Genomic DNA, 21,779 nt, shown 5'->3' with positions numbered 1-21,779 from the left:
AGAATGAAAATCTATGAATAATAATGAGATCAGGCTGTTAAAAACACACTCAAACAGACACACAACACAAACATGTATTTATAAAGATAATATAGTGTATGTATCTTACAATGAGACATACAGTATGCTTTACTGTTAAGGGTAGTTACTGTGCCAACAGAGTCATGCATTGATCTCTGTCTGAATGTAGACAGGAAAATCTCAATCAAAACCACAAACCTGTGACACACTGTTCCGTCTCCTTTAATTGGAATAATAAATCACTAAAAGTACCCTAACCATTTCAATCAAACCTATATTTCACAAGGCTCATTGAGGACAGAACTACAATAGACTGCCTGCTCTGAGGTCACATTATAAACCTAGAGATCATTCAGCCACCCGTGACATTGTCCATTTGGCAGGATGGAACTTTAAATTGTGTTTTTCCTTGAGTCAGAGTTTGATGGAGAGCTAAGTGATTGTAGACTCTGTTGTATAATAATAAAAAGAAAGTACTTGTGCTGCTTGTCTGTGACTGAGTTAAGAAAGCCCAAGCCAGTGTCATAGCCTGAAGTTTTATAATCACATCCATCAGGTTTTGTTTCATTGTGCCAGCAACAGAATAAAGTAGAAAACTGAAGTAATAGATCCATGTATGCTCACAATGTATTAGCTGGCAACTTTCATTTTTAACACACTTTTAATTTGGCCAATAAGTTTCCTAAAGAGTGTATAATTAAACTTTTTTAAGTATAACAGCTTTAAGAGAGAGAAGTTGTAAATGTTTTAAAGCAAAAATGGCAAAGGTAAATTCGATTTATTTCTACAATTTTGAAATATAAATTTTTGTTTTGAATAAACACATTGCAGAAAATATGCTTCTTGTCTACAATGGCTGTAAATATATATGCAAATGCATAAATATATATCATCAAAAAGCTGTAAAATATTTATATGTAATTGTTTTATTTATATTGCATGGCCATGCTTGCTCTTAAACGGAAGATGTTGGCATCGGTGTTTGAACACATTAAATGTTACAGGTTTGCAGTTTTGCATTTACTGAAATTAAAAGGTTTCCACTTGGCTGTTGCTCTGCATGTTATTGTGTTTTTGTGTGTGTGTGTGTGTGTGTGTGTGTGTGTGTGTGTGTGTGTGTGTGTGTGTGTGTGTGTGTGTGTGTGTGTGTGTGAGAAAGAGAGCGAGAAGCAGACAATTTTGGCAATGTCAGACTGAAGCTGGCAAGAAGTATTCCAACATAATTAATAGCGTGAGGTGTAAGACGCGGTGTCTTGGTGTTTTACTCTTGAGGAGATAGTGACAAGGTGTTTTGGCAAAAGGCAATCATTCTATGCCAGGAAAATGCCTGCTCAAAAATGTGTGTGGTTTTGTATATTTGTGCAGTAATGTAAATTTACCCACTAGAAATTACAAGTTCCCCGAGATACTCGTAAGAAGCACATGACATCAACACAATAATATATTTTCACCAACAGTGTCAAGAGGCAGGTGTAATAAATAATAGCCTACTTTTCTACGCAGATCCTGGTTGGATACGATGATGACATTGGGGGGATCTCCAACTGCAGTGGCGGCTCCTCCAATGTTGGTGAAGATTACTTCGGCAATCAGGACATGCCTGGGGTCCAGATTAAGCGCCTCACATAATCTAGAACACAAAACACAGTTGGAAATTATTTTAAATTGCTATAACTTATGCATAATATGATATTTAGAGTGATCTCCTGATGTGTTTCTTGAAACCAAGTCAAATGGACCGCAAAATTAGACAATGGCGAGCACAGCCCCCAAGGTGAGAGTAATACTGTAAGTGGTGCTTAGTAAAGCAAGACACATACTTCAGGTTAAGGGTTTAAGTTAGGTGTTAGGGTAAGTAGATAAATCATAATAAATTTAAGCTTAACATTGTCTTTGTGTTTGTTTTTGAGTTGCCACAGTATGTAATAGGCTTATGTCTAAAGGTCAATATTAGGTTAAAAAAAAAAAGAAAACAGCTTTCTCTAGAAACTTGTCAGTCACTTATTGTTTTGAGAAATTAAGGCTATATAATGCTTGAAATTGAAAAATATTTCATACAAAGGTGTCTTCAAAGATAAAAGCCAGCTGCCTCTAACAAGGACAGAAATAGATGTGGAAGGCCAGATGTACAACTAAACAAGAGGATTAGTACATCAGAGTCTCTAGTTTGAGAAATAGATGCCTCACATGTCCTCAGCTGACAGCTACATTGAATTCAACCCACTCAACCCCAGTTTCATGTACAACAGTAAAGAGAAGACTCAGGGGTGCAGAACTAATGGGAAGATTTGCAAATTAAAAGCCACTTTTAAAACAGAAAAGGTCAGAGTAGGCAGAGAAACACAGATAATTGGAAAAGAGTGTTATGGATCTTAACCCTATTGAGATTTTGTGGGATCAGCTAGACTGTAAGGTGGGTGAGAAGACAGCCACATCTATGGCAAATGGTACAAGACAAACTGACAGCTTGAATTCCAAGGATCTGTTGCTCTCATTGCTGTACATGGAGGATTTATTGATGAGAACTTTTTGAAGTAGTTTAAGTTCTGAACATGTTTTTTTTTTTAAGTATATTCTATATGGATATAGAATAAATTCTCTCTCTCTCACTCATATATATATATACACTCACCTAAAGGATTATTAGGAACACCATACTAATACTGTGTTTGACCCCCTTTCACCTTCAGAACTGCCTTAATTCTACGTGGCATTGATTCAACAAGGTGCTGAAAGCATTCTTTAGAAATGTTGGCCCATATTGATAGGATAGCATCTTGCAGTTGATGGAGATTTGTGGGATGCACATCCAGGGCACGAAGCTCCCGTTCCACCACATCCCAAAGATGCACTATTGGGTTGAGATCTGGTGACTGTGGGGGCCATTTTAGTACAGTGAACTCATTGTCATGTTCAAGAAACTAATTTGAAATGATTCAAGCTTTGTGACATGGTGCATTATCCTGCTGGAAGTAGCCATCAGAGGATGGGTACATGGTGGACATAAAGGGATGGACATGGTCAGAAACAATGCTCAGGTAGGCCGTGGCATTTAAACGATGCCCAGTTGGCACTAAGGGGCCTAAAGTGTGCCAAGAAAACATCCCCCACACCATTACACCACCACCACCAGCCTGCACAGTGGTAACAAGGCATGATGGATCCATGTTCTCATTCTGTTTACGCCAAATTCTGACTCTACCATCGGAATGTCTCAACAGAAATCGAGACTCATCAGACCAGGCAACATTTTTCCAGTCTTCAACTGCCCAATTTTGGTGAGCTCTTGCAAATTGTAGCCTCTTTTTCCTATTTGTAGTGGAGATGAGTGGTACCCGGTGGGGTCTTCTGCTGTTGTAGCCCATCCGCCTCAAAGTTGTGCGTGTTGTGGCTTCACAAATGCTTTTCTGCATACCTCGGTTGTAATGAGCGGTTATTTCAGGCAAAGTTGCTCTTCTATCAGCTTGAATCAGTCGGCCCATTCTCCTCTGACCTCTAGCATCAACAAGGCATTTTTGTCCACAGGACTGCCGCATACTGGATGTTTTGCAATGTATGTACAGGTAAGAATTCATCATTGTACACTACACAGTGCTGTAATCTCCTTGTCTTTCAGTATTGACAAGTGCAACCTGTATATGCAGAATATGTTACACAATGTGGGATTTGTGTAACTGTATGATTTACAATATCTACTGTAAATTATTTCCTAAATTGCTTTACTATCTTTTATAGAGAGTGATGGAGCTGGAGGCTGATGAATCTCCACACATTTTTGTGTATGTTGATGAGGAAGGATTCAACATGACCAAAGTCAGGAGATGTGGCCATAATATTATTGGTCACAGAGCCACTGTTGATGTGCCAGTCCAGCATGGAGGGAACATTACAATGTGTGCTGCCATATGTGGGAATGCTGTTCTCAGCCACATTCCCATCATTGAGCCCTATAACACACAAAAGTCTCCTCAATTTCCGGGAAAAATTTTACAGTGATCTCATTCCTAAGAATAAGAGGGGGTTGGTAAGAAATGACTTGCCAACGTATGTTCCCCATTCCTAAATCCCATTGAAAAGTTTTTTCTGCAAGGAGATGGAAGGTCTATGATCACCGTTCTCATGACCAGTTGTCCTCACTGGGTGCAATGTATGCTGGTTGTGAGGATATCACATCAGATTGTTGTAGGGGGTGGCTGTGTCATGCCAAAAGATTTTTCCTTTATTGCATTGCAAGGGAGATTACAAGATGTGATGTAGATTAAATGTTGTGGCCAGACAGAGAAGAGAGATTGGAAGACCCATGAGGTTGATGAACTTGCAGCATATTTTATTTTTTCTTGCACATATTGTAGTTTCTGAATTTTGCTGTTGAATATATTTTTTCTGTACAAGCTTTCTTTACATATTTTCGGTTGGCTGTAAAGTGTGTACATACAATGATGAGAAATGTTTGAATAAATGTTTTGTTGAAAGTGTTGTGTGTAACATGACTTTTTGACATCAATACTATTCAGCTGCCTACATATACAATGTTAGCAATTGGACAATATTACATAGTGGGTAACAATCACACTTTCAGAGTACACTGTCATTTGACAAGATGTCTTTGCATTTTGACTGTCTTGCAATAATAAAGGAACCTTTTGTTTAAATGAAAATGATATATTCGTTGATGGATTTATTTACATTTGAAACATGTGTTAATACTTTTGATTGAGTAATCACCTTTTGCAGGTCACATAGAGCGGTGTGCTGAATGTACCACGTGATGTGAGGATTGTACTTAGTGTTTTTACAATTGTAAGTTTGATTCAGTAAATGTGCCAAATCAATTGAGAAAAACTGTAAGATGTAAAATGTTCAGGAACACAAATATAATGTGCAGGTAATGATGAATCACACTGAGAGATAGTGTAAAGGTGAAAATATAGAAGACATCTTAAGATGAAATGGAGCTAAAAAAAAAAAGAGCGTTGAGGTGGTAAATTTATAGTGAGGTGACGACTCTTTATATCCTCATATAATTCTAAGGAGAGTGACAAAGGAATTCCAGGATTATACTAGCACAAGTTCAGCTGAGAATACTTTAATTAAATCTTTAGACTGATCTCGTTATATTTACGTGAACATGACAACATTTTTGCAATTCAAAATGTATGTGCTGTATAACACGTTTAGCTGCATTTTTCCAGTGAAATGTCCAGCTGGGGGTGCCAAAAGCAAGTAAAACGGTGTTGATTTCAGATGAGGTTTTTAAGTGAATTTTAAAAATATAATATTTTTTAAAACATACCTCCCTAACCTAAAAATTTTGCCTGAATCAAACCATTAGTGTTTTAAAATGCAGATGCAAAGTAAAAAAAATCAAATTTTCTAAAGCAACCGATTCTATTGTGTCACATGTCAGTTTAAGTTAATGGCTGGACTTGAACCGCAGTCCTCTGACTCTAAGTGCAACGCTCTATCAGGTGAGCTACCATGCAAGCTATTTATTCTAGAATAATTGTATGTAGGTGGGTCTTAAATACAAGCATTAAAATGTATAATTTTTCAAAAGATGTGTTAGAGTAAAAGTGTTTCGATATCATAAAATAGCAGGGTCTGAGTAATAGAGAGAAAAATAAGTATTTATAAAGTCATTATCAGCCATTAAAGTCATGATCTGAGTGAAAGTGAATATAACACACAGTTGTTGTAATGTCTTCACTGTTCATTTCACCTGGAAACTGTAGGGAATTTTACCCGGAGACACATATAAAAGGTTTTGCAAAAATGTATACAGAGTCACGTTTTCACTATGAGATCAGGTTGCGATCTTTATTGAGTGTAATGAAAGGAACTTTTTGGGTTCAATGCGATTTAAATTATTTTGACAATATCTGTGACACTCTGTTTCCACAGAATTATACTATTATAACAGGGATACAGGGCTTACCAGCTTTATGTCATCAGAACAGGAGCTGAAAAAATTGGATATACTGTGCTTTGCACAGACGAGGTTAATTAGCAATTCTGTCACACTAATCTCAATTTAACGCATATTCTATACACTTAAAGTGTTAAACATGCTCAATAAGGCTTGTGGCTATACTTTCAATGCCTTGCACCATAATTCCATTTAAAAGTGCATTACTGTAAACATGAAAGACATTAAAAAGAGACAGAATGACAATGTTTTAGAACGTTACCTGATTGTAACAGGGGTGAAGAGCATCATAGTGGTCACGTTATCCAGGAAGGCTGACAGAATGGCTGCTATGAGGCAGAGAATGAAAATCATGGGCCATACTTTTCCTCTCGATAACTGATACGCCTGTGTAGAGAAATACGCTGATTGGATATTTGGATTACAAAGTTAGATCTTTGCTCATAACATTACATTTCTTGAAAATTAACTTGGCCAAAAAGATTTAATCATTTGGTGTAGTTTAGCTAAAAATTACAATTCTGTCTACAATTCTTGATCAAACCCATACATAGGTGATGGAACAGAAAAGGAGATTTTTTTGGAGACAGAATGTTTGATTCAGTCACATTCACTTTTTTTTTCCACACAATGCAAGTGAATAGTGGCATTCTGTCAGACACCTAATGTGTTCCATGGAAGACAGAAAGTCATACGAGTTTGGAACAACATGAAGGTGATTAAATGAAGGCAGAATTAGTTTTTTGGGTGAACTATCTCTCTAAGCTAAAGATCCATTGTCATTGTTTATGAACATTTTTATGAAACAAAATTACAAACACAATTCTCTAGTGGAGATGAGAGATTTAACAGTGCTTCAAAGATCAAGAACAGTCCTCTGAGGTGGTCGCTGAAAACAATGTTCAAAAGAGAGCTTTAATGAGGAATTCAGTCTAAAAATTGGCACAGATCCACAGTGTTTTGCACATTCAAGCTTCAGAGCTACAGAATGTTTAAGCATGAAACTAAAAGAATATAAAAAAAAACATAGACCTGCACTGTAAGAGTCTGTTGCTATGGAGACATTATCAGGTTGTCTGGAATCATTCTAATCAAGTGGTAAGTCTGAAGTGTTGTAACCCACCTGTGATGTCACCACTTCCTGTCTCAAAAATTTAATAACGGACCACATAAAGGGTAAGCAAAGGATAACACACCATATACAGATGGAAGACACATCTGACATTTTTATTTGATGGTGTTAAAGGGTTAGTTCACCCAAAATGATGCCATCATTTACTCTCCTTCATGGTGTGCCAAACCTATACTTTTCTTTTTTCCGTGGAACACAAAAGAAGTCATTCTGAAGAATAATGAAGCTGATTTTCTTTTCTCCATTGAAAGTGAATGGTGACTGCTGCTGTCAGTCCCTAATATTCTGCCTCAAATCTCCTTTTGTGTTCCAAGGAAAAAGTAATATGGTTTTGGAACAATATAAGGGTAAGTAAATGACAAACTAATCCTTAGTCAAGGGGTTGTTTCAATGAAAATATATTTTTTGGGACATGCACTTGTCTAGAGCCCTTTTAATATTCATGAAGGTGCTGAGCTGTCCGTATCATGCGGAGGACATAAACATATGCCCTCATAACATCCAGAGTTCTTCCATAATGTGCTTACAGGGCTTTTAAAACAAGCCACAGAATCCGGAAATAAGAAATGGGATAACCATCCTACGAAGCTCATTGCAAGATTTATTTTTAGGCTTTCATTACGTCTAACCCATTTCCTTCATGATTTATATAAGTTTGCATCATTTGACTAAGATTTGTTCCATCTATTTCTTTTCTGTATCCCTATAGGGGCTTGATATTCACCCGATCCCATTCACATATAAAGAAAATTGGGGTTCGCATCACTTATCTGAGGGTGAATGATAGAGATTTTTTCAGGGCAGCAATCATGGATGTGATTACATTGACAAAACTCGTCAGGAACATCAATAATGACATCAGACTGAATCAACATTAGATAGAATGCACAGTACCTTTTCATTGGTAACTAAATGTTGCTAGTTATTTTTATCTGTAAGTATATACTGTGTAGTAGCCCCAAAAAAGTGTTTGGACACTTAAGCCACACTTAAATGTATCAATGTCTTTGTATTATAAAGCAAAATTTCAAATCATGTGGCATTTATTGAAAATAAAGTTATATGCACTTTACAAGCAAAACACTTCACAATTTACTATTCAAAGTTAAGACAAAAAGATTCAGGACACTTTCTGGTGGTCAAACTTGAATTTTGTGAAACAGATCCATAGTAGATGTGATAAATAAAATCTACAGTGGGACACCTGTTTGAACTTGAAGGTAACTGACTTGATGCGTTCTCTAAAAATCATGTTGATTTCGGGTCATAATTGAGTTACTTCTGCCTTTAAGAAAATCTCTAGCATCATTTGTTTGCAGATGCCACTTGCTTTGCTATTTTCAAGGGTGACTTAAGTGTCCAAAAGTGTCAAAATATTTTCTTGGCAACTTTATATACATTTTAAAGTACATATTATATTCAGGGTGGGACAGATTAAGTTGTCAAAAGTTAGAGAGAAGGACATTGTAAAGGCATGTCCTTATAAACTTACATACTTGTAAAATAAATAAAAAACATGCATGTTTCATATAATGGCTCAGAAAACTCACCTTTACTGCACAGTAATCAAAGAAACCAGTCTCTGAGAATATTGCCACCAGTATCATCTGAAACAGGAAGTAAACAGGGACTATGAGACTTCATGGTTTCTATTTTTAGTACTTTACTGTGACATATTGGCTTAAATACCACATGGTCTCATACATTAATTCATGCCACATATACTGTATTCATCATTTTTTTCTTTTTTAGCATTAGATGCAGAAATAGACGTATAGAATATATATAGAAAATCAATAAAGTGAAACATCAATATTTCTGAGTTTACTAAAGCTAACGTTTCTAAAGCAAAATGGTCCTGGTCTCTCATAGAGAGTCTCTAAATTGAAAGATGCTGTGATTCATTTTCTTTCATCAGCCTCTGATTTTCTTTTATGTCTTTCCTCAAATACATATAGTGTTCATTATGAGGGCTGATTGAACATATTTGTTTCCATTGAGACAGCCACTGAACAAACAGAGGTCTTGAAAAGGGTGGTGCTTTTTGGCACAGATATAAGAGAGGTTGTGTTTTTGTTTATTTTATGTCACATTTTGCTTACCGGTAGTTTGTTGCATTATCTTGTAAAGTAAATATTAATGTTGTATAAAATACTGAGAAAAGGGACCTTACTCCCATCATGCCTCAGCAACCAAGCCATACATCTTTGATGTATTGAGAAAGGCATGACATCAGGTAAACATGAGATACAATAGTGTGAACAAGTTATACAATGATGTTTAATTCTTAGGGTTAATGGTTTGGAAAAACGTTTTACATTTTTATATATTAATTAATTCTATGTAGAACCCTTCTTTCAGATTGATGGTTATGATCTTAATTCAATAGAGAGCTGCTAGAGAACTCCTATGGACCTGTTAGCATTATACTCACCATTCCAAACAGCAAGGCAAGTGTCTCATAGTCAATCCATTCCACAACAGTCATTAGACTTGGCCTCTGTGGTAAAGAAACAATGAGATGGTCACAGAAACATTCCTCAGATAAAGAGCAGCACGTTAGCATCACAACCTTAAGTGGGTTCCCTGAATTGTTACAAAAATTGCATCTTTCACAATACGAAGTATGCCTATTATTCCGCACTCATGATACTGGATATAGTCCGTGTATTGGAGAATTTACCAACAAACCAATTTCAAAGTTCATGGAGTATGGATTTTCTTCAGGAAAAAACAGACACTTGAGGCAAAAGAGCTCTGGGTCTTTATAAAGGGCTCTCCATCTATCAAATGGACAGAAGTCCACGGAGTTTTTCACCAACACTCAAATAATGTGCATAAATCTATCTCCGGAATATAATAACTAACACCTACTATTTACCAGAGATGGGCCACTTCTATTTAAATGAATAGGAGAATTTGAAACGCTAACCCAAGAAGCTCTCGTGCCCAATGGTCAACGGATGTAGAAAAGAATTCCCGCCTTACAGGTAAAAGAGCCAATCACCTTTTACATACAGATATCAGCTGTCAATCAACTCACTAACGTGCATACACATTAGCTAAACAAGCCGGAAAATGTTTGTGTTTTAGCATAATATGAGGTCAAGACGCACAATTTATGATTCCAACATAATCCGATTTTATTGCTGATTTGAAATATGTTCTTTGATCGTAATTTGACCGACCGTTTTAGAGATTGCAGAGTCACCCCATTCGAGTAGATAGGAGCCGTACTGGTATGACTGGAAATAGCCTCCCGAGAGTGTTCCAAAAATGGCCGACAGTGGACCGACTTGCTAGAAAGTCTTATGCTAATACGCAGAGCCACAAAGAAAGATTTAAATTATTCACAGTCATACACTGCGCATTAGAGTAAATCAGAGCAATTACCGCTGCTTTCCCATTTCTGTGAAATGGCCCTGTCTGATTTGCTTAATTGTGTACATGTAGGTGTTTTTTAAACTTCATATAAAAATATTCGGAAGCTCATGCTCTGTAATTTGAGTCTGCTATATTATTCATGCAGCCTTCTGCACATGACAGAATATTGCTGTGCTCTCAAACTTCAAGCTAATAAAAGCTAATGACCATTACAACACATAACGGAAATTAATGATGTCCCAGAGTCCATCTCTTGAAACAATGTAAAATAAATCTTTATCAGACTAGAATAAACAGAGTCTCTGAAATCAAAACTTACATCTCCAATGAAAGCAAGTGCTGCTAGGGCAGCCAGGGACCCTAACATGGCAGCAAGAGTTCGGTGAACAATCTACAGATAAACAAAGAAAAATTAGTGTAGCAAACCATTACTTTCCGTGTCCAAAAGTCTTTCAGTTGATTAATAAGATGAAGTTGGAATACAAAACATTTTGGGCAATATTTTATTAGGCTTCAGATGAATTTGGTCATACTTAATGCTAGGTAATAGCATTAAAACCACAATACACAATCTACAACTATTGCATGACACAATTAAACCAGAAAACTTTCTGAATAAAATTTGTAATGCTTGCCCATGTAACATGCTACAATCTTAGGTACCTATGGGTGGTTCCCAGGGCATTGCTACATAGTTTCTATGTTCCAAGTGTTTTTTACCTTGTTGTGGTTGCTAGGGCATCTTTAGGTCGTTGCTAGGTTGGTAATTGGCCCAAATAAAAAAATAAATAAATCCTGGATAGTCTGTATGATATTCATGTCCCTTGATCCCTAGGCTTGGGTCCCTCTTTCAATTTAATTCTATGGGATTTATAAGCCTATTTTATCACTCACCAGGCAATAATCGTAAGGCTGATTCATTATAAATTATGACAATATTAACACTGGTGCCACCTTGAACGCTTTGTCATCCCACTGCTCCACTTTGGGTTTGATTCGGTGTCTGGTTTTGAGTAGCACCCCTATGGTTTCTTTCCCGCTGATGGAGCCATTCACACCCAACTTATTTTTGCATCCATCCATGCTGGTTTTCAATTATTATTTGTAAAAATGTGCTACATAGACATTCTTGATTGCGTTTTTTTAAGATGTAGTGTTGAGTCAAAAGAACTTTTAAACTTTTCTTAGCTTGACAGTTTTAGTGCCCCCTTTGTGTAGTTTGTTGCCTCAAAAGGTAGTGCCAGATATCAGCATCCTCAGTATCTGTTTTTCTGATGAGAACGCTTGGCCGGGACACCTGAATCAAACTCTCTCTGTCTAATGCACCTCTTTCAGTGTTGTGTGGCAAGATGGAGAAGTCATTACATGCCGTGTAATCAACTAGAAGTGTAAGAGTGGGGAGAAGGACAGCAAAACATGCAGGCTACAGCTAATGACTCCAGTCCTGAAAGAACAAGCAATCTGTGTCACTCCAGCAACTCCCCTGAGGGGGAGAAGAACACTTGGTGATGTTGTGATTGTTAGTCTAAAACAGGTCATTAAGATAAATTGTTAAACACTGCTTTTGGTGCAGGATTAATCAGCAACATGGATATACATTGTGCTGTTGCTATGCATAAGAAAGTGCCTTTTGAGAATAATGTTTGGCAATTTTGTGAATTAATTACTCTCAATTATGGGATAAGAAAAGAATTTACGACTGAATGAAATGTCAAAATGTGCCTGTGTGAGATTCAATGTTAGTTTAATACCCCAAACCCCCTGAGTTACTGTGACTTGAGAAACTTCTACTCTAGATTAATTTAGGAATCATTTCTTAACCATTATTAAAATGTTTACAAGGTATCTGCGAATAGATTTGCATTATTCATGAATCATTTAATGCATCTAAATATTTATAAGCATGCATATCTTATTATTGGAAATCTCAGGGTTCAGGTTTTGGCCCTTTTTGGGGCAAATGAGTTTTAGCTATCAGAAATGCTGATGAATAACTTATCTGAACCTTTTTAATCAAAGTTTGTTTCAGAGTGTTGATTCTAAATCAGTTTTAATGATTATCACCAAGCTGCAATGCAATGCAGATAGTCAGACCAGGCCAATGTTAATACCACAAATGCTACCTTATATACTGTATACACACATAAACATGTTGTTCTGTATGTACAGTGTTACAGTATATCATTTGATTCAGTAGTCTATAAGGAGGTGTTTATGAGTGTTCAATTTGGTCAGCTGCCCCTGACCAATTGTGTGGCATACACACATGCGTGCTGTATCATTATAATTTCTCTGGCTTTCTAGAGATTTTAATGGTCAATAAATGAGCAGCAGCAATATTTTAATTGTAAATGGACGGGTTGGTGGTGGATTTGTAGATGGAGCAGGTTTTAAGATGTCATTGTCATTTAAAATCTCTTTTAAACCCATCCAGGAACATAGAGAAAGTGTTAGGATTTTGATAGTGTTAAAAAAAATACAAAATAATAAACAAATTTATGAGAAACCTGATTTCAGTCCACTAGAGGAGGAATAACAATGACTATTATTCACTTTTACACAAATCAGTAAAGTGGCTTCTTATTAGTTCATAAAAGTGCACTTTTTGCACTGTTTTTTAAGTTATGCTATCAAGTAGTGCCGTAGCTCTTTGCAGTAGCGTGTACTTGCGATGCAAAAGATCGGGGTATGAGTCCTGAACATCATGCGACTTGACACGTAAGCTGAAAGTGCCATAGAAGAACCACAAAACGACGTGATTGGTTCCGCATTTTTTTTTCAACTCACATTTACTTTATTGACAATACCGTCAGTTTAAGATAAAGGTTTAGGGTAGGGAGGTAGGTTTATTTGATTTACAACTCAATAAAGCATTAACCTTAAAAATCTCATCTGTTTGGGAGAACATTTCAGGTTTTTTTGTGCCACAAAGTGGACATTTCACATAGGATCTTCCGTCATACGTGTTATTAACTACTTAAAGTTATTTTGCAAATATGTTGCTACAGTCATGTAATTTTCATAAGGTCAGGCTGGAAAAATGAATAAGAAATATTTAAGATTTCATACAATTTCTAGGTCACTAATCAAATGTTAGCAAATGTGTGACATAGACCATGTTACTGCAACTCTTTGCACAAATATGGTCAGATTCCTTGCTTACATTGAATGAATATTCTTATAAATCAGAGAAAAGCTAAATAGAACCATTTCACTTGTGATGTTATTATTTTCACTTTTCGACACGACTGTACAAAGTGACTGTACATCATAAAGATAATTCTAGCAAAAAAACAATATTTTTTTCTTTTGTAAGAACCAAAAGATTTAACAGCAGACTGAGAGAGAGCAAGTGTTGTTTAGGGATGTCATGTTGAACTTATTACTGAATGTCTCACTGCATCATGTGTGAGGTATTCATCATTAAAAATGAACAGACTGCACTCACCATGTCTGTCCGATCAGGCAGCAAAGCTACTCTGTTCTTCTAACACCTTTTTAATAGAGTACATACAGGACTGTAATGTGACAGTTCAAGCAACAGAGAGTTGTAATATTTTCTTTTAAAGTTTCCAAATGGCCAGTGTATGTCAGTGTACAACTGCACATGGTACCTTTATGAAATCAGATGGTATTGCCATGGTGTTTTTGTTTTATACCATGGTAATAATTACAATATTCTTGTACATTATATTTTGCCCAAAACACAGACACAGACACATTACATTTTATTACCATCTTTCAGGTACTTATTTTTTGTGTTGGCTTTTGGTTGAAACCCTTCGAGTAACAACTATTTCATTTTCACTGGAGAAAAAAATCACTTTCTAAAAACAATTCATATGGATAAATAAAGGCAACAATCTTTTTACATTGAAAGTTTTCATATTATAAACATTACATTGTATATGTTGTAATGTACACACAAGCAGCTACAACATTAAAACCACTTGCCTAATATTGTGTAGGTCCCCCTCGTGCCACCAAAACAGCACCAACCCACATCTCAGAATGCTATTCTTCTCACCACAATTGTAGAGAGTGGTTATCTGAGTTACCGTAGACTTTGTCAGTTCGAACCAGTCTGGACATTCTCTGTTGACCTCTCTCATCAACAAGACATTTCTGTCAACAGAACTGCCACTCACTGGATGTTTTTGGTTTTTGGCACACATTCTAGAGTCTGTTGTGTGCAAATCCCAGGAGAGCAGCAGTTACAGAAATACTCAAACCAACCCATCTGGCATATATTTTTGACTCCCCAAGCGCAAGTCTGGTGAAACCAAGGAATTCTTGGGTGAAAGTAGCTACCTTTCAGCTGAGCAAAAACAAGATTTTTTTAGATTTTCTCTCCTTTTCTCCCAAATTTCCAATTTTCAATGCGCTCTAAGTCCTCATGGTGGTGGAGGACAAATCTCAGTTGCCTGCTTGTCTGAGACAGTCAATCTTATCACGTGGCTTGTTGAGCACATTACCACGGAGACCTAGAGTGTGTGGAGGCTTCATCCTATTCTCCGCAGCATCCACGCACAACTCACCACGCACCCCACCGAGAGCAAGGACCACATTATAGCGACCACGGGGAGGTTAACCCAACGTGACTCTACCCACTCTAGCAACCGGGCTAATTGGTAGCTTGGGAAGCCTGACTGGAGTCACTCAGCATGCCCTGGATTTGAACTTGCAACTCCAGTTGAGGTAGTCAGTGTCTATACTTGCTGAGCTACCCAGGCTCTGCTAAAACAAGATTTTTAAACTTTACTGGTACTTGCGGCTTTTATTTGACGATCGGAAAATGCACAGGTTCACGGAACATTTTCAAAGTGCTTGATAGCCTATGAGACGAACGGAAGCCCGTTTTGCCCATAGCTTATCACTTTTTTTCTGTCTTGTTTTCTCATGATCACAACTTAATTTTCTCTTTTGTTATCATGATTTCCACTTAAAGTTCCCATGAGAAAACACCATTTGGCTCCTGGAGCAGCTCATCATCACAGGGACAGTATCTTCATCTTCTGTTTATCGCAACAGTAGGCTTCTCTAGGTCAAAGAGATGGATTTTATCTCAGTTTTATCTAGTGATTCGCAAGTCTGCTGACCTGCATCTCTCAGTCATAATGCATGCGGTAATGATGGGAAAATTAAGCTTTCTATAGCAGCGGGGCTTTCATTACAAACATATTGAAATGTGGTTAATAATCAAAGCTTCTGTACAAGGTTCAATTCATTACAATTTATATAGAGTGCTTGTAATGGCTGATATGCAGTCAATTATTTAGAAATCCAAACACAATTGGTTAAAAGAGACGCATACTACCAGGTGTTAATGGTGTATGACACTCAAATGCGCCCTAATGCCAGGCAATAAACAGGGTACACACACACACACACGAGCACAGTGGGAGTGTGAGTGAGAGAGACAGTGAAGTAAAATCTGATGCACTAGGTGAAAATGTTTTTCTCATATTTTATCTGTCAAAATGATGGACAGCATTTAAAATTTTCTGTCAGTCTTTCAAAAAAATCCATAAATGACGGTGAATTTTTGGTTAACACAACCCCTGCCTACAAGAATACATAAACAAGCGTTTTTCATGTATATTTAATCTGTTCACCTATTATTTTTATAGTCATCTTATTTTGGATCATCCGTCATCTACTCCTTGGTAAACACATGGTTCGGATCTGTACCTTTAAGAGTGAGTGCTCACTAACAAGTGTGTCACTCACATACCATTTCAGATTTCAAGGAATTTTAAGTTCATTTTGATTTGGATGTGAACAAAAGTAAGGCTGTCTGTGTCAGTTAGTGGTTTTCTGTGCAAATAGTTTCTGCACTTCCATCAGTTCGTCCCATTCATAGCAATCTGCAGAGACCCGCTGTGAGGACCAGTGTTGTGTAAGTTATTCTAAAAAAGTAATTAATTTCTAACTATATTTAAATCTTCTACACTGTAATTACTGTAGATTACTGTACTAATTACACTGTCTGAAAAGTAACCGCATTACTTAATACTAATTACTTTCTAAAACCTGTATCAAGCTCGACCAGATGGAAAATGTAAGCATAAACATGAAATTGTTAAATTACGTCTTTCAAATAAATAATATAAAATCAAATAATTTATTCATGAACTGACCAAAGAATTTAAGGGGGCTGCATTTAATTACGAAACATACATTTTAACATAAGACGTTAAATTTCAAAATTTCGATTTTAAAGTCACTGATGTTTTATATAATATTGTTCTATAGTTTATACAGTATTTAACTAAATTACATCAGAATAAAATTACTGAAAACAATTATCCCTTACTTTACTTTTTCAATGAAAACGTAATTGAATTACAGTAATTAATTACTTAGTAATGCATTACACATAACACTGGTGAGGACGAGGGCATGAGAGGTGGGTTTTATCGTATTGATTGATTGACAGCTTATTGAACAAATCAGCACTAAATGGAGTCAATGCCTGATGTGACTTTTAGCTGTATTGGACCACCAGAATCACACCACACTACAGGTGCTGAATGAAATCACAATGAGCTGAAGGGAAGCTTGAGAGACGCTGCCTCCCACTAAAACTAATCCACTAGGTGCTGCTGTTTGACAGAGACATTAGAAATATGACTGCTATACACATTGTCTGAGCTCACATTTCGTAATGTATTATTTATGTACAGTTGTTTATTTTTCTCACCCAAATTTTTGAGACATTGCCTCTCTTACATACTCTGAGAAATAGCGACTGGTATAAGGGCATTAATGTGTAATTACAAGGCACATTTATCATTTGCATAATAAGTGCATGACCACTTGCTCTGTAACATAGACAAATGTAAAGCAGCCTATAAAAATAAATAAAATGTATAATTCATACAGAAAGTCAAGTTCAGGAAGTCAATTAACTTTAATTTCCCTCTTTCGTGTAACCTATTATTTATTTTTACACCAGCATGGTGATTTTGATGAATTCTATCCTCATACACAAAAACAATAGGTGACCTATTCTGTAACCCCAGCTCTCTGAAACATGGAGTGGAGAGATCCACCTATGGGAGGAACACCAACAACGACATCTGCAAAAGCATCTAATTTCACCAAGTCTGGCTTGACAGACAGGAGTTCATATCCAGTACCGCTGTAAGGCCCTGTCCTTACCTGAGGGCACAAAGGACCTGTATGCTACTTTTCCTCAGGACCCAGCCATGCCTCTCGAATTGGCCCTAAGGCTTGAGGAAGGCTGTTACACCTTAGAGCTATATGCCAAAGATATTGCTTCCACAAGCCAATGGCAAAGGCATTGTTTTGAAATGTGCGCACCTGAGACAAGAGGTCTGTGCTCAATGGAAAAAGCCACAGTTGGGAATAAAGAAGTGGAATTATCTCCACCAGCAATGGAGCTTTGGTCCATCTGGTTGCTATGAGAATAAGTGTTAAGCACTGCTACTTCACTCTGGCTAGAGTGGGAAACATCAAGCTGTGAGTGGGAAAGGTATAGAGCAGCACATTGGGCTATGGGTGAACTAGTGCGCCAATGCCGAGGGGAGAGTCCTTGTCCTTTATTGAGAAGAATATAGGACAATGGGCGAAGAAATTGATGGATACCCGACTGAATCTCGACCAAAAAATGCACACTATTTAAGGATGGAATCACCAATCTCCATAGAACGGTTCCCCCTCGACAGGAGATCCTTGCCCAAGTTCAAAATATCGAGGGCATAGATTGCACTTAATGACAGGAAATGCTGCCTGCTCCATACCAAAAGCTTTTGGGCAAGGCAGTGAAACTGAGGGAGTGCATCCCTCCTTGGTGATTAGTGGGATGTGGATTTGTCGCAGTGCTCTAGCACGTGATGCCCCTGAAGGTGGGACAGAAAATGTCTTGGAGCCTTCCATACATTTAGAAGCTCTAGATAAATTATGTGAGCTGACTGTAGTTTGTTTGGCCATGTCCTGTTCACTGTTCTGCAAGGGAAGACAGGGAGGCATCTGTCATTGCAACTTTCCATAACATAACCACCCCCAGAGGCATAATGTGTGTATAAAACTGTGCTTTTCCAGAGGTGCAGTGCTGATGATCATACACAGGACACTGTAATGTTGAGATTGCGCAGGGGGCTGAGATGAAGAGACAAAATCCACTTCATGAAAGCTCTCACCCTCAAAAGCCCCAAAGGCAAGACTGATGCCATCCAGGTCATTTCTTCATCCAGTTTTTTCTTCTTTACCTCTTCCTTCACCTTTGGTCTCCCTCCGCCGCAACCTTCGCTTTCTCTCACTCACTCCCTTCTCTTCCACAATCTCTGCATCCTTTCCCTCCACTAACCATTTCTCTTCACTTGATTTAAATGAAGCTACAAATGCTCTTTGTTCAAAATTAACTCCAGCCCCTGGCTGTCGGAGACACTTCATGATCACCAAACCGAGCTGAGGGCTGTGGAGAGAAAGTGGCAAAAGTCATAAGACCCTGCTGACCTGTGTAAATATCAATCACTTCTCTCCTCTTTTTCCGCTAGTTTCTGCAGCTAAAATTGATAATTACCAGAACATGATCCGTAACACTTCAGATTCCCGTAAACTATTTTTCAACTTTCACATCTCTTCTCTATCCTCCTCCACCACATCCTACTACTTCTCTGACTGCTGATGACTTTGCCACATTTTTTGCTGACAAGGTAATGAGCATCAGCAGCCAGTTCTCTACACCTGACACCTACAGCTACTCTCTTCAAACATCCCATCCTCTGTTTTCCTCTTTCTCTCCTCTCTCCAAGACTGAGGTCTCCAAAGTGCTTCTTTCTAATCGTCCTACCACCTGTCAACTTGACTTTATCCCCTCCCATCTTATGCAAGCTGCCTCTCCATCGATCTTACCCACACTCACACACATCAAAGCATCTCTCACAACTGGAAACTTTCCCAATACCTTCAAGCAGGCTTGAGTAACTGTCTAAAACTCTTGAGAGGATCGTATTCAACCAGTTATCTGCTTTTATCTCACAGAACAACATACAATCTGGCTTCAAAAAAGGACACTCAACAGAGACTGCCCTCTTGTCAGTAGCTGAAACCATGCAACTGGTGAGAGCTAACTCCAAATCATCCATCCTTATCCTCCTTGACTTGTCTGGTGCCTTCGACACAGTGAACCACATGATCCTCCTGTCCACCCTCTTTGACCTGGGCATAACAGGAACTGCGCTTGGATGGTTTGAGTCATATCTCACTGGCAGATCATTTAAGGTCTCCTGGAGTGGAGGTGTCCAAGACCACTCGGGATCCTCAAGGATCATGCTTGAACCCCTCCTCTTTTCAAATTACCCCACTTCACTCAGACTGGTCATTGAGGCACATGGCTTTTCAAACCACTGCTACTAAGGTGATACACAGCTCACTTGTCATTGTAACCAGATGACCCTACTGTCTCAGCTCATATCTCTGCCTGCCTCTCAAATATTTAAGCCTGGATGAAGGAACGACACATACAGCTCAACCTTGCCAAGACAGAACTCCTTGTGATCCCAGCCAACCCATCTGTTGACCACAAACTCACTATTCATCTTATTACACTGTTTTACACACTGAGATCCAAAATAGGGCACAGTGAACCATCCTTCTTTGGAACTAGGGAATAACAGAAATAGAACCCCTGGTGGCCCCACAATCTTAGAATTTCATCCATTTGGGAGTAAGGATGGGGAAATCCAAACTTGCATCCAAAGGGCTGGAAGCCCGGGAACCTGGACTCATAAACAGTAACAATTTCCTTCGTTGGCATTGGTGAAGGGGAGCCTTCCTCCTTAAGTTTGTCATCCTTGTAGGCTGAAAGAAGAGCAAGGGCTGAAGCTCAGTTCAAACCCTGAAAAATGGAGGCGGAGAAGCGGCTTATCTTTTATGGAGGGTGGGATTGGGGGGAGCAAGCAAGCGTCCCTGTGAGGGGTTAAGGTATGTACCTATCAAAGGTCTGATGGTAGGAGGGTCACCCATACCATGCAGGTCTCCCCAGAAGTGTTTCATGTGCTTTGCACATGCAGGGAGGATGGGCAAGAGCTGTCTATTTGGGCAGGGCAGCAGCCCCAACAGATTTCTGTCATAGATAATTGGTGGTATTTTGGAATGCTGGTCATTCTATGTTGAGCCAAGCTAGCGCACACTCACACACCTCAAGGAGAATAGCGTGCAGTATCATGGTGGAAAGGCAAACTGGTGGAACCTGGGCCGATGGAACGTCCTCCTCCTTATCTAAGCCTTCAAGCATAGTGTCGTCATCGTCTCCAGAGCTGGGCTGCTTGTAATCAAACATGAAAACATTGGGAAGAGTAGTGTCCAAGAGTAAACATGAGTCAAATCCCTGGCAAGGCATGGCTACAATTTTCATGAAGATAAAGAGCTTCTTTCATGTGTTTAAATACCATGCACACAAAGCAGAAAGGATGGGAATCTCTTGTTGCAATTAGGACACCACATGGGACTGGGCATGGGCCGTGACTGATGCAGTCCGAGATGCAGAGAAAAACAGCAATGAAGTAAGGCGGGCAGCCATAAAAACATGAAGGCAAAGGAGCGTGGGTGGCTCGCAGGCCAGATAAAACAGCAACTGACCAGTATTCCCTTTGGTAGTCACACCTAGCGGAGGCTAGTCTGAAGATGTGTCCTCCTGCAGACTGTTCAGTGAAAGCTAACAAGTAAAATCCAGTTTCTCTCAATTGACGAAAAGTAGCATGTACAGGTCCTTTATGCCCTCAGGTAAGGACGGGACCTTACAGCTGCATTGGACACACTCTTCTGTTTGTCAAGCAATTGGATGCTTCTGCTGAGGTTTTATGGGTGTTCCTCCCAAAGGTGGATCTTGAACACAAGATAATGAATGAGAACACACTCCATATCTTTCACACTGTTTCAATAGAGCTCAGACCTCAAGCAACCTTTAGCTCCCAGTGCTCAAAGCCTGGATGCTGGAATTACAATGTAGATTGGGGAAATTCCTTATGAAAATAAGATAACAAGAGGTAACGCTGCTCAAAGTAAAAAATATGTAAATGTAAGATGAATAAAAAGATGATGACTCATTTAATCAGCATAAAATTAATTCACTAATTTGATTTTAAAAACAGAAATGTTATTTGCTGAAAACCTTGATGACAGTGTTTCCATAGTGATGAAAGCATTGGTATTTATGTAGTGTTTTGTCAAAATGGAACATGGGCCCCCAATGTCTCCATTAGCGTTCTCACAAAGGCTTAATTAAACTCCCGACACACAGCACTTTGTCCCTCCTAAAGATATAAATGTAATTAAAAATGGAGGTCC

The 21,779-nt window shown here is 38.3% G+C and overlaps 1 protein-coding gene across 1 annotated transcript in view; it reads right to left on the bottom strand.

Moving 5' to 3' along the window:
- oca2 (oculocutaneous albinism II) overlaps positions 1-21,779 on the bottom strand; it is a 146,324-nt gene that overhangs the window by 97,990 nt on the left and 26,555 nt on the right. Inside the window, exons 10-14 of the mRNA XM_052141138.1 lie at positions 10,783-10,854; positions 9,514-9,579; positions 8,630-8,686; positions 6,210-6,334; positions 1,513-1,651 (exon numbers count right to left, since the gene is read on the bottom strand). Coding sequence (XP_051997098.1) covers positions 1,513-1,651; positions 6,210-6,334; positions 8,630-8,686; positions 9,514-9,579; positions 10,783-10,854 — 459 coding nt within the window. The remainder of the gene's footprint in view (positions 1-1,512; positions 1,652-6,209; positions 6,335-8,629; positions 8,687-9,513; positions 9,580-10,782; positions 10,855-21,779) is intronic.

This window comes from Xyrauchen texanus, chromosome 13 (assembly GCF_025860055.1).
Source record: "Xyrauchen texanus isolate HMW12.3.18 chromosome 13, RBS_HiC_50CHRs, whole genome shotgun sequence".
Lineage (NCBI taxonomy): Eukaryota > Metazoa > Chordata > Actinopteri > Cypriniformes > Catostomidae > Xyrauchen > Xyrauchen texanus.
Note: the sequence above shows the minus strand (reverse complement) of the source record. Positions and strands in the feature narration are given on the sequence as shown.